Source organism: Rhodotorula paludigena, assembly GCF_050403205.1.
Source record: "Rhodotorula paludigena JCM10292 DNA, Rt_paludigena_JCM10292v1_ctg36, whole genome shotgun sequence".
NCBI classification, from domain to species: Eukaryota; Fungi; Basidiomycota; class Microbotryomycetes; order Sporidiobolales; family Sporidiobolaceae; genus Rhodotorula; species Rhodotorula paludigena.
The window spans coordinates 41,729-54,742 of NW_027481422.1; the positions used below are offsets into that span (position 1 = coordinate 41,729).

The 13,014-nt window shown below is 65.6% G+C and overlaps 4 protein-coding genes across 4 annotated transcripts; 1 reads left to right on the top strand and 3 right to left on the bottom strand.

The window, feature by feature from the left end:
* Positions 1-782: 782 nt before the first annotated feature.
* On the bottom strand, positions 783-3,295 carry JCM10292_001320 (uncharacterized protein; the record flags this gene model as incomplete). Its single annotated transcript, XM_076650460.1, has 7 exons — positions 783-1,001; positions 1,061-1,467; positions 1,524-1,611; positions 1,716-1,824; positions 1,920-2,931; positions 3,112-3,139; positions 3,266-3,295. The coding sequence occupies 7 exons, from the start codon at positions 3,293-3,295 to the stop codon at positions 783-785; spliced, it is 1,893 nt and encodes a 630-aa protein (XP_076503945.1).
* A 78-nt stretch (positions 3,296-3,373) lies between these two features.
* Positions 3,374-4,250, bottom strand: TRM112 (RNA methylation protein TRM112; the record flags this gene model as incomplete). Its single annotated transcript, XM_076650461.1, has 4 exons — positions 3,374-3,403; positions 3,479-3,556; positions 3,636-3,734; positions 4,062-4,250. 4 exons carry the CDS (start codon positions 4,248-4,250, stop codon positions 3,374-3,376), a joined length of 396 nt encoding a protein of 131 aa, XP_076503946.1.
* An 839-nt stretch (positions 4,251-5,089) lies between these two features.
* Positions 5,090-6,205, bottom strand: JCM10292_001322 (uncharacterized protein; the record flags this gene model as incomplete). Its single annotated transcript, XM_076650462.1, has 4 exons — positions 5,090-5,380; positions 5,469-5,699; positions 5,767-6,089; positions 6,145-6,205. 4 exons carry the CDS (start codon positions 6,203-6,205, stop codon positions 5,090-5,092), a joined length of 906 nt encoding a protein of 301 aa, XP_076503947.1.
* An 887-nt stretch (positions 6,206-7,092) lies between these two features.
* Positions 7,093-12,392, top strand: JCM10292_001323 (uncharacterized protein; the record flags this gene model as incomplete). Its single annotated transcript, XM_076650463.1, has 11 exons — positions 7,093-7,117; positions 7,580-7,953; positions 8,015-9,689; positions 9,756-10,552; positions 10,613-10,747; positions 10,805-11,275; positions 11,337-11,510; positions 11,571-11,832; positions 11,892-11,970; positions 12,031-12,060; positions 12,128-12,392. The coding sequence occupies 11 exons, from the start codon at positions 7,093-7,095 to the stop codon at positions 12,390-12,392; spliced, it is 4,287 nt and encodes a 1,428-aa protein (XP_076503948.1).
* Between the last annotated feature and the right edge of the window lie 622 nt (positions 12,393-13,014).

The following is a 13,014-nucleotide window of genomic DNA, read 5'->3' on the forward strand; positions in this document are numbered from 1 at the left end:
GGTCCACGAACGCCAGCCGGTCAGCAGGGACTCGCAGCAAGAAAAGGGCAATCCTCAAACTGGAGCCTCGAAACAAGAATTGCGGGGGGCCAAGCATGATTGCCCAAAGGGGCCTGGCCCGATGCCGGCAGCGAATCACAGCGCAGCTTCGAGCTGCCGGACCTGCTCCCTGCGGGCTGTCCGCTCGTCTCCCGACTGTCCAAGTTGCCCCTCTGAGCGGCACTCGACGGTGCGGATTGTGATCGCGCCCGCGCTGTCCCGCTCGTATGGCCCAGCGGATCTAAAGGCCGGCGGGTAGCCTGCCTGTCCTGCAATGCACGGGACGTTTGCCAGCCCATCGCACGAGCGTCGATGATCAGGCTGGTCATATTAACCCGAGCGCGATCAGGCGACTTGAGCGCAAAACGCCGACATTGCTGGCGCGGTCCATCCAAGCGCGCCTACAGTACGACGACGCGCCTCGATCAGCCGCGGAATGTGTCTGAGAGCCTGCTTGAAGCCCACCTTTGTCGGCGCGGCGGTACCGATTGCCGATCAGGCGCATACTGGTGGTGGGCAGCGCAGAGTGCGTTCTCGAGCATTCCGATGCAAATCGCGCTAAAGCATGATGAAGCAAAATGACAAGTCTAGGCTGCAAAGCGTCGGAAATGAAGCAAGCGCCAAGGCATCGGCGCGGGCACGGCAGACCGCCGGAGACAGCGCGAGAAATGCAGCACAGCTGTTGCGACAAATGCGACGGGTCTACAAAACAAGCGGCAGAGTGAGAGAGGGCTATACCTTGACTACCGCTTCTCGGCGAGCCAGCGGTTCGTCCCGCCTGGCCCGCGCTGGTCCCAGATGATGTCGATCCGCTCGCCCTCGCGGTTCTTGTGCTCGAGGCGGAAGATGCCCGCCGCGTCGAGCTGCCGCACGTTCGAGAGGTAGTACGTGCGCTTGTCGACCGCCTCTTCCTGCCCTGGGCGGATCGGGTGGAACGTCTCGAACTCCCACCAGGTGTGCTCCTGCGAGCGGACGCGTCAGCATGGCGTTCTCCCCTCTTCCAGCACGCTCGCGAACGCACCGACTTGTTGAGCTCGTCGAATGTGAGCGGCGTCGCCTCGACCGTGATGCTGTACCCGAGCGCGACGATCACCTTGCCGTCCTCGAAGACGTACCTCCTCCCCCAGTTGTCTCCACCGACGGCCTGCGCCGCCTTGCCGACGAGTACGATGCCCTTGCGGAGGTCGCCGACGCCTGCGTCGGTCCAGGGCGGGAACAGCGTGTACCAGCTGCCCCAGTGATGAATCGACGTGAAGAGAAAGCCCGACTGGAAGAAGCCCGTGCCGTCGCCGCGGATGTCGAGCTGGTGCATCGTCGGCTCGATAGTGAGCGCGCGCTCGACCGACATGTCCATCGCGAGCGCGGCGCAGTGCGACACCATCGCGTCGCCGCCGAACGCGGCGCCAAACTTGGCGAGGCAGTGTTCCCCTATGGAAAAGCAGCTTCAGCGGATGTACAAGAGAGAGCGAGAAAGAGCAACGCACAGACGCCGTCCTGGTTCATCTTGGCGAGCAGGCCGCGACTGACGATGATGCCGGCACCGCCGTAAGCAATGTGCCCCCACTGGTTGACCTGTCGTGCAATGTGCATGCGTCAGCCACGCTGCTGAAGGCAGACCCGGTCTTTCGCTCGGGCTGATGCACGCGGTCGGAACGAAGCGAGCGATGCAGACGCACCTGCTTGGTCGACTCGCTCAAAGCACCGATGAGGTGGTCGTCATGCGAGTCGAGACTGCCGAGCATGCGCCCGAGCGCGTCGACATCAGGGAAGAAGGTGTCATCGTCGCTGCGGAATGGAGCGGGTCAATGCGGGATGACCACAGATGACAGGCCCGTGCTGGTGAAGGCCTGCGCAGCTCGAGACAAGCGAAGTGGACCCACGCAAACACGAACCACTCGGTGTGGACGCCCTCCTTCTCCTCGCGGGTCTTCGCCTCGCGCCACATCTCCTCGGCGAGGGCGAAATACCTCGTCTCGAACCGCTCTGCCGCACGGGGACGCAGCGCAATGTGCATCCCATGGATCGCCGCCTCCTCCTCTGCCTCGCGCGCGCGCAGCCGCTCAGTCGCCTCGATCGCGTCGCGGTGGCGGTTCGAGTCGCTCGCGGTCGTCGGGGGCGTGAGAACGAGCACGAGCGGGAGACGCGCGACGGCGCCCTTGTCGTCCGGGTCGAGCGGCGGCTTGGGCACGCCGGGGAGCCACTGGGCCCAGACGGGAAGGTTCCACAGGACGCGGTCGGCCGTCGTGCTCATGCCGTACATGACCTTGTGGTGCGCGAACGCGCCCGCGAGGCGCGGGCGCGGGCTCGACGGCACGCGGTACACCTTGCACAGCTGCGAGCCCGACTCGTCGTCCGGGTGCACGCCCTCGTGCAGCCGCCCCATGCCCGGCCGGTGGTGCTCCTTGTGGTTGAGCGCCTCGTTCTGCGGCGAGATGGTCTGCGCGAAGCGCAGGTCGCGCGGCGGGTACGAGTAGGGGAGGAAGGGCGCGGGGACGTCGCCCGGCTGGTCGACGACAAAGACTGTGCGGTTCGCGTGGCGGTCGTGCGCCTGCGTACCCTGGAGGATGACGGTCGGGATGTGCTTGCGCGAGGTCGAGAACGGGCAGTGCACCGTCAGCTCAGCCAGGCTGCGCTGCGCGGCCGACTGGCGTCGCGTAGAGCCTTTCGAGTTGCCGCCGGTGAAGTAGAAGAGCGAGAGGGAGAAGAGGGCGAGGGCGAAGAGGAGATGGCGGATCTTGAGGCGGAACGAGGGGAGGGTGCTGGCGAGCCCACCGCTGCTCGCGTCGCCCGACGGCTTGCGGCGGTGGTTTGTGAGCACTCGCTTGTGCGCCAGCTTGGCTGCTCGCGGTGGGAAGGCAGAGAGCTGGGTCGGGAGAGGGGGCGCAGGTGGAGCTGCAACAAACGAGGGTCAGCGCACGAGGACGGCGAGCAGCGAGCACCTGCGATAGACTGCGCACCTGCAGTTAGGATCACTACGGCCAGCACGCAAGCTCAGCGTGCGCCAGGAGACGAGCGACGAGGTCGAGTCTGCGCGGGGTTGAGCGAGGACGGCACGACCTGCAGCTGGCGCACTACGAGGCGCAGTAGCGAGCAGACAGGGCTACGAGCGTGCGTGCGAGCAGCGTCGAACCAGTCGCGCGCTCTCCAGCGATGCAAACGGGCGAGACCAACCGTCACGGTGAGAAGGCTCGCTCCGTGCAAGCCAACTCGCCCGCTACACGCCCACCTCGCGCGATAGGCTCAAAAGTGCGTGCATGCAGTGCTAGAGTTACAACAAACCGACTCGATCTACCCAGCAGTCGAAGGAGAAACATGCTACCATCGCAAAACCGCCTTACTTCCGGATCTCGTGCTCGGCAAGGAGCTGTGCATGTCGGGCAGTCAGCTCGCTGCACTGCAAAGGGACATAGAAGTACCAAGGAGAAGAACGAGGGCGCACCATGTTTGGGATGGTGTCCTTGATGCGGAAGACATGCTCGCATTGCGGGCACACCATCTCACCTTCGGCAACCACAATCTGCGTTGAGCTCTCCGATCACCTCAGCAACCGTCGCTTCCGAGCGATTGCAGAGACGGGCAAGAGAGGCGCGCCGCACCTCGAGCAAGACGTGATGCAGCGTCTTGAGGAGGTCGAGCGAGATGGCGTCGGGCTGTGTCAGGTCGGGCGACTGTTCCGGCAAGTCCGTGTTGCCGAGCTACTCAGGGAGACGATGGGCATAGTCAGCGAATGCTCGAGACGGCACAAAGGCTGCGAAGCGATTGGGTTGTGCGGGAAGAGGGAGGTCGAAGAGCAGCAAAGTCCGGAGGAGCTCAGAGCGGGGTCCAGCGGACTGCGCGGCTGCACCCTCTAGAACCTCATCGTCCGAGCAGACGGCCTCACACGGCCAGACTGCCTTCGAATGCTGCTGTTGCGGGTCCTGCACCGCCCCCTCGACGAGCTGCAAGGTCGCCCCAACTTCTGTCCGCGGCCTGTCCTGCGTCTCACAGCCCTCACAAGTGCCCGAGCAGTCATTCCAACGCACCTCTGCCGCGCTCTTCCTGAGCGCAGCCCACTCGAGGCGGCTGAGCACGCCGCGGAGGAACTCCTCGTTGAACTCTGCGTCGGTCATTTCAATCCGCTCGACGTTGCGGAATGAGAGCGGGAAGTTGGTCGGGTAGGCGCAGGCGCGCGAGGGGCACGAGAGGAGGTTCTGCGTGATGAGGCGGACCATGGCGGGCGACGACGGGGAGGGCGAGGGGTCGGAGGGCGGTAGGAGCTGCTTGGGCGTGGCAGGAGGGTGCGCAGGGCTGAGCAGGAGCAGTGCGGAGCTGGCTGGACTCGTCGGAGCAGAGTGGGCGGTGCGAGCCTTGCCCTCGTCCTCCTCGAGCTCGAAGCTGCTTCAACCTGGACGTCTCCGTCAGCTCGCTCTCAGCAACCTGCGACTCTCTTGCGAGCTACTACTGGTCCACTGCTGTGATCTCGCTTCACTGCTGGACACTGGCGGCTGTTGTGTCGCTCTCAAGCCTCTCGCCAATTCTCATCAGCTGCAATTGCCAGACGGGAATATATAGCTCGCCAGGACCTGTACTTGGCTCGAAGGCTACAGCATGGAGCTCGAGGACGCGATGCTGGGCTCTTTAACCGTGCCTGCTCGCTTGACTGCTTGACCTTGTGCTTGCTACCCAGCTCCTGCTCGTTTCTGTCCAGCTTCGACGCACTCGCATCTCTTGGGCTTTCTTTCGAGCCGAACCTTCATCTCCGATGCAGGATCGAGATGCGAGGGCCGCCTATCTTGGTTAGCCGGGTACCCTCGCTTCGCTGCGCAGGTCCCTCGCGCGCTTCTTGCAGACTATCTAGGTCTCGCGTCCCGGGACGGAAGGTGGCAAGAACCGCTGTATGGGTATTCTGAGCAGGTATCTACTAGCCAAAGGTGACCAACAACAGCTGAAAGTGGCGACAGAAACGGTGGGCGTCGCGGTCGTCAAAGGGGTATCTAGCGCGCACCGCACGCACGTGGGCGTTCACGTGCTCACGCTTCGCACGGGCGCAGTGTCGGGAGTGTACCAAGAGCTACGCGACCGTCGACAGGAGCCTCACGAGTTCCCGCACCTCCTCGAGCTCCCTCTCCCGCTGAGCATCACCAATCGTCTTCGTCGGACCGCCCAGCACCTCTTGCTGCGTCTCCGCGGTGTCACCCACGACGGCCGCCGCGAGGCTATCGACCTCGGTCCCGACCTCGCCGAGGAGCGCGACGAGCGCGTCGCGCTGCGCGGCTGGGAGCGCGGGGAGGAGCGCGCGGAGCGGCGAGGTGCGCGCGTGGAGGAGGGTCAGAGTCGAGAGGAGCGCCGAGGCCGGGGCGGGCTGCGAGAGGTGGTTCGTTCGTTCATACGCGGGGAGTCAGTCGTGGTGCTCGCGAGACGCGGGAGGCCGACGCTGAGGGAGGACGCACCGCTTCGCGCAAGGGAAGGTTGCGCTTCGTCACGATTGCGCCGGAAGGTTGCGGTACCGGGGATGCGCTCGCGGCAGCGAGGCGGGGCGCGTCATCTGGCGCGGCTGGCCGGAGGGGCACGATGGCCTCGCTGTTGCGCTTGGCGGAGCCGCCCGAGGTACTGGCGGCGCGGCGCGCGGGGCGGATCGAGGTGCTGCCTAGGGCACGGAGGATAAGGTACAGATTATCGTGCTGCTCGCGCGCGGGCACACGGGGAGGTCAGGAAGGTCCACTGCGAATCAGGCCCCAAAAAACGCACAATCGCCTGTCCCTCTTCGGCAGCGACCTCCGCAGCTCTCGCGCCCGGAAGCGCCCGCCGAACCCGCTCGGCGCGCCGCCCAAGCTCGTCCCCGTGCACGCGCAGCTCCCCCTCGAGCTTCACGAGCTGGCGGACCGTGTCGCGCGCGTCGCGCGCCGCAACGGCGGCGGCGAGGGAGGCGGGAGAGGCGGGGACGACCTGGCGCGCGCGGACGAGCGCGCGGAGGGCGCGTTCGGGGGTGAGAGGGGTGCGGGCTGGGGAGGAGAGGTGCGCGTGGAGCTCGACGCGGTCGGCGTGGATCGCAGAGGCGAGGGTGGCGAAGGCTGCGAGGACCTTGACGTGAGCGTGTGAGTGCAGCACGAAGTTGCAGAGACGCACCGCAGAGACAGACGAGGGCGACGAGGAGAAAGGAGCGGAAGGGCGAGGCCGAGGCGGACATGTCGCAGGCTGGTGAGTGAAAAGAGTGACGGACAGGCTACAGAGCCTGTGTGGTGAGAAAAGTGCCGAAGGGCGGTGGGAGTGCGCGCGCAGAGCGACGGAGCGAACAGTAGCAGCAGCAGCAGCAGTTGACAAGGGAGCGAGTTGAAGAGGAAGCAAGCGAAGACGATGCGCCGGCACCATTCAGAGTTGCAGTGCTCAGACCCTCGAGAGGGAGAACAATGCGACACGCCCGAGGCTGACGCGCCAGCACAGAGGGCAAGAGGCGCGAGCGGGCGGAGCGAGAGGCGCCGTGAGAAGGCCCGAGCGGAAGAAGGGCCCGGGGGCCTCAGCGAGCGAGAGAGTCGGATCCTGTACAACGAGCACCGCACATTCTACGCACTTCGCAGATGCGCGTGCTCGTGATACGGACCGGAAGGGAAAAGGGAGGGCGGGGTAACGAGGGGAATCGAAGCGAAGCGAGGCCGAGAGCGGCGGGAGCGGGAGGAGCAAGCCTCGACGATTGCCGAAAGGGGTCCGGTCGCGATACCAACTGCGCGAGACACACTTCGTACGGCACTTCGTGCACTGCAGACTGCGTGCGTGTGCACGGCAGCAAGAGTGCAACTCGGAAAGAACTGCTCGCGCGAGAGAGAGCCGCGCTGACTCTGCGCCTCGCAACCCGGCGCACCCGCTCGAGCGCGCGCTTTGCTGCACCCAGAGCCGCTCCCTGCCCGGCCCAGTGCACCCACCGCGCCACCGCACCCACTCGCACCGTGACCGCGGGTTAAGCGAAGCGCCAACCTCGCCCCTGCGCCCGTCCTCGCTGCTCGAGCCCGCGAGCGCCGACCGCGCCGAGCGAGCGAGCACCGCAGCGCCTGCAGAAGCGTGCCCCTGGCTGGCAGCACGATGAGCGGCCCTCCCCACCCGCAAGGTGAGCGCGATCCGACAAGGGCAAAGGGGGACGCGGACGCGGAAACGGGCGCTCGTCCGCGCCCGACGCGCCTCGAGGCGGGCGGGTCACGCGCCGAGGGAGCTGCGATCGGCTGGGACAGGGTCTCTGGGCTGCACAGAGAATCGCGCGCTGGATGGAACGGGGCAGAGGGGAGCCGTGTTTGCACTGCCTGGAATCGCCGGATTTGGCGCTACCGACCGCGACGAGGTCCGTTCGGGCCATGTGGGGGCACGCCGAAGCGGTGCACCTGCTCCTGCACCCGCTTGCTCGAGTGCAAGCTCGCGTGGACTGGCGTCTCTGCGGCCTCGCACCGCGGCTGGCTGTCTCGCGCACTTCACTCGACGCGCGCTCCTTTGGGCGAGACTAGCAGGTCGACCTGTTCCGCGTGGACAAACTCGAGCTGACTCTCTCGTTCGTGCCTCCCTCCTGTTGCACTCGCAGACGACGCCGCGTCGGCCAAGCGCCCCCTCGCCGACTCTCCTACCCAGGCCGTTCAGCCGGGCACCGCCTCCCCCTTTGGCACCACCGCCGACGCGTCCTCGAACCGCACCATCTACTCGTCCAGCAAGCTCGGGTTCGGGGCGGGCGCCGTCAGCAACGGCGGGTCCGCCTCGCCCGCATTCGACGGGTCAGCCGGCGGCCAGGACGACTATGCCAATGCGAGCTTCTACCAGGGCGCCCGCACGACTGGCATGGGCCGGCAGCCCTCGGGTGACTCGTCGGGCGTGGGCACGCCGGGCGGGAACGGGTCTGTCTCCGCGCAGGACCAGCCGAGGAAGCGCTTGAGGCGCGGCGGTCCTGCTCCGGGCGACGAGGTGCGTTTCGATGCTCTCCATTGCGATTTGTCAGCCTTCCTCATCGTCATGTGCGCAACAGGCCGACGAGGGACCTGGCAGTTTCACCGCGAACCTGCAGAGCCGACTCGCCGACGTGCACGTCCAGTCGGCGGGCAATTCGGATGCCGGTTCTGCGTTCGGCAGTGCCAGCGCGAGCATGGCTCACACGCCATCGTACAACGGCAGCACCGACATGAAGCCCGACCTACAGTCCGCGTCTTCGCCTCCCGTCGTCCGCCCCGGCACGCGGCAGCGCCCGCCGACAGTGCAGGACTCGCCGTCTGCTGGCGGCGGCTCGCCTGGCATGAACACTCAGCCGCTCCGCTCCCCTTCGATGGGCTACAGCGCTTTCCCACAGGGCCAGCAGCAGCCCCATCCGCAACACCCGGCTCAGCAACACTCCTCCCCCGCCCTCAACCCGGCCGTCCTGAGCGATCCCGCCTTCCGCTCTTTTCAGACGTCCGTCGGCTCGTCCTTCCCCATCGAGCAGGTCTACGCCGCGTTCGTCCAGCATCCGAACAACCAGCAGAATGCGATTGCCGCCCTCGTCGGCGCGAAGCCCGCCTCGAATGGCGGCGCCATGCCGAGCCAGCCGAGCGCGACTCCGCCTCTGTACAGCACCGCCTACTCCGCCGTCAACGCCGCTGGCTCGCCTGCACCGGGCACGCCCGGCTCTTCCTACGCGCCGCCGCATCAGCAGCACCCGCAGCAGCAGTATGGCGGTGTCCCTCAGCAGCAGCAGCAGCAGCAGCATCAGCCCGTCCCGCGCGTGCAGACGGTCGTGCGCACGGTCGCGGGTCCGGCACCGGGCACGCCAGGCGCGTACGGCGCGGGGCCGCAGATGCGCGGGCCGAACGGCGTCGCGATGACGCCGCAGAACGCGGCAATGATGGCGCAGCAGCAACAGCAGCAGCAGTATCAGCAGCAGATGGCGTACCAGCAGCAGATGGCTCAGGGCCGCGGAGGGCCGATGACGCCCCAGCAGCAGCAGCAGATGGGAGGGCCGCAGGCGCGCTCGGCGGGGCTCGTCCCCGGGCAGCCGTACATCTTCCCCGTCGCGCACGAGGGCGTGGCGGGCATGACGGGCGCGCACGTTTCGCACTACAAGCAGCTGCAGGCGGCGTACGAGCGCGGGACGATCACGAACCAGGAGTACACGGCGCTGAACCAGTACCTCAACGTGCTTCACAAGTTCGAGGCGAGCAAAAACCCGAACTACTCGCCGTACCCGCCCGGCGCGGGCGGGCCGTACGCCGGCGGGCAGCCCGTCGCATACTCGCCGCAGGGCGTGTACGCCTACTCGGGACAGCAGCAGGCGTACCGGGTCGGGCCGAACGGGCAGTACTACGCCGCGAGCGGGCACCCGTATGCGCAGCCCGGCCACCCGGGCCACCACGGCGGGCACCCGCCGCCGCCGCAGCCCGTCAAGCAGAAGGCGGCGCCCAAGGCTCAGGTGCCGCAGACGAGCGGGTCGATCCTCGCGCGCCAGCTGCAGCTCGCGAACGTGCACTCGAGCCAAGCGAGCGCGAGCAAGAAGAAGCCCAAGAAGCGCGCGTACGCGAGCGACTCGGACGACGACGGCGGCGACTACGACTCGGCGGGCTCGGGCGACGAGTATGGCACGAGGGAGAACCCGGCGCTCGTCGCCAAGCGCGAGACGCTCGCGGTCGAGTTCTTCAACGACTGTACGAAGGAGATGCTGATGGAGCTGGCCGGTGCGTGCATGGGCCCGTCTCGTCTGCGGATCCTGCACATTAGCTGACCCCATCCCGCGGACATAGGTTGCAACGCCACTCAGGCGACACTCACGATGAAGCTGCGACCGTTTGCCAGCGCGAACGACTTCCGCACGCGTACGCGCAAGCAGAAGGGCGTCGGCAACAACATGATGGACACGTACCTCGACGTCGTCATGGGCATGGGCGAGGTCGACAAGGTGCTGAGCGAGTGCGAGGCCATCGGCCGCGAACTCGCGGGCGTCATGCAGATCTGGGCGTCGGGTGCGGCCGTGTCGGCGACGACAGACGCGAGCCGGCCCGGCGCGTCGGGGGCCAACGAGGTTGGCCTCGACCTCGTCGCCATTTCAGAGGAGACGATCGCGACCCGCGTCGACACGTCGAACGACCCGCGCGTGCGCGACGCATTCAAGGACTACATCCGCAAGCAGCCGCAGGGCGTGCCCGACTCGATCTCGCTCAAGGACTACCAGATGCTCGGCGTCAACTGGCTCAACCTCCTGTACCGCCGCGGCACGTCGTGCATTCTCGCCGACGAGATGGGCCTGGGCAAGACGGCGCAGGTCATCGCGCTCCTCGCGCACCTCAAGGCGACGAACGAGGAAGGCCCTCACCTCGTCATCGTGCCGTCGTCGACGCTCGACAACTGGATGCGCGAGTTCAGCGTCTTTGCGCCCGACCTCGTCGTTCGCAGCTACTACGGCTCGCAGGGCGAGCGCTACGAGCTTCGCGGCGAGCTGAAGCACATGGGCGACGAGCTCGACGTCGTCGTCACGACGTACAACATCGCGACCGGCTCTCCCGATGACCAGAAGTTCCTCAAGCGCAAGATGGACTTCAAGGTGCGGTTCAGACCCTTCTGTGCACGACGACACGCACAGCTGACTGTCTCGCTCCCGCAGGTCACGGTCTTCGACGAGGGTCACCAACTCAAGAACTCCGAATCGAAGAAGTACAAAGATCTCATGCAGGTCCGCGCGCAGTGGCGATTGCTCCTCACCGGCACGCCGCTGCAGAACAATCTGCAAGAGCTTGTCGTACGTCTCCCTTCCTTGTACTCGAGGTGCAAGACCGCTGACGAAGACATTGCGCAGTCTCTCCTGTCCTTCATCCTGCCCGACCAGTTCCGCGATGCGAATGAGTCCCTCCGCGCCATCTTCAAGGTCCAGCCCGGCTCGCAGACCAACCTCCTCTCGCGCGAGCGCATCATGCGCGCCAAGAAGATGATGACGCCGTTCGTCCTGCGGCGGAAAAAGGCCCAGGTGCTCAAGGACCTGCCGGAAAAGACGGAGCGCATCGAGTACTGCGATATGACGGACCTCCAGCGCGAGGTGTACGACGAGGCGATTCAGCGCAGCCGGCGCGCGCTTGTCGACGCAGGCGAGGAGGACCTTGACGCGCTTGGGTCCGAAGACGATGAGCCGGCGGCGGCGGCGGAGGGCGATGAGGCGGAGAAGAAGCCGGCCAAGCGCGGCCGGCCCAAAAAGACGGTGGCGCCGTCGACCAAGATGGGCAACAAGGCCGACACATCTTCGAGCGCACATGTCTTGACGGACTTGCGCAAGGTGCGTGCTGCTCTGCAGCTAGAGAACGAACAGCTTGCTAACGGGCTATTCACGCTCGCAGGCCTCGAACCACCCGATGCTCTTCCGCCGCCTGTACGACGAGAAGCAGCTCAAACTCATGTCGCGCGACTGCTTGAAGGAAGAGGAGTTCCTCGACCGCAACAAGGATCTCATCTTTGAGGACATGGAGGTCATGACCGACTTTGAGCTGCACCGCTTCTGCCAGACGTACAAGGTGTGCTTTCACAGCTTATCCGCCTCACGATTCACGCTCACCATGTATGCTTCGGCACAGCAACTCAACAAGTACGCGCTCAAGAACGACGAGTGGATGTCGGCGGGCAAGATTCAGAAGCTGCAGGAGCTTTTGCCTGGCATGAAGGAGAAGGGCGACCGCGTCCTCCTCTTCAGTCAGTTCACCCAGGTTCTCGACATCCTCGAGGTCGTGCTCGATACGATGGGCCTCAAGTATCTCAAGCTCACGGGTCAAACGAACGTCGCCGACCGCCAGGGCCTCGTCGACGCTTTCAACGGCAACGACGACATCACCGTCTTCCGTGCGCCAGCCTTCCATTTCTTCTTTCACTATGGAAATGACTTGATCTCGTCTGTGCAGTGCTCTCGACGCGTGCCGGTGGCCTGGGCCTGAACCTGACCGCAGCAAACACGGTCATCTTTTACGACTGCGACTATAAGTGCGTCCCATCGACTGCAGGCTTCACGGTGCTCCCGAGACTGACTTGGAAACTTTGCAGCCCTCACAACGACAAGCAGGCGGAGGACCGGTCCGTCCAGTTTGCTTGCGTTAATTGCGCAAGCACGAACCTGACTGGTGCTTCCCTCTCTTTGCAGCGCATACCGTATCGGCCAGACGCGACAGGTCAACATCATCCGGCTGCTCACGCGCGGCTCGCTCGACGAGGCCATGTACGATCTGGCGCAGACGAAGCTCAAGCTCGACGCCGAGGTGTCGGGCCAGGCGACGGGCAAGGCCGAGGGCCAGGCGGAGGGCGAGGGCGAAGAGACGGGCTCGGCCGAGCGCAGGATGAAGAAGTCGCTCCTGAGCGGGCTCAAGCAGCAGTTCGAGCGCGAGCAAGGCGGGACGCAGAAGGCGTGAGCCGAGCCGATGTGGACGACGTTGCTTTTTCCTCTCTCCCCTTTTCCCTTCTTGTACCTTTCTCTCCTGTCTTTGCAGTACTCTGGGCTTCTCCCCTTGCCTATGCGGTTGCCGTGCAGCGCAGATCAACTTATCTCGCGGCAACGAAATCGAGGCGAGACAGCACGTCTGGTCGGAGTTCCCTGTCTTCCAACAAGCGCGGCCAAGCAAGTGGCTGCAGCTAGCGCGCTTCCCAGCCTGCGGGAACCAGGCAGCGAATCAGCGCGAGCCGTCGACAATGACCTGGCTTTCTCAGAGTCCCGCGCTCCTTCCCTTCCTGGACGCGACCGCTTCTCATGCTGTCGGCGTGGCGTGTCCCGCTGACCGCCTTGCTTCCCTCGCGTGGCCCTGGCACTGCACTTCCCGCTGGCAAGAAGACCAGCACGACCGGGCGGCGGGAACTGGGGCGTGCTAGACGGCGTCGCTGCGCTGTGCGTTCGGCTGATGAAGTCGCATGGGAGCGCGACTGACCGCGTCGTACAAGGCGACGTCACGTGTGTGCAAATGTCTGGCTTCGCATCGCTGCGTCACCGTCGGCCTTTGGTCTTTTCATCTCCTCGAGCTTGGCCGCTCCGCTGCGGCT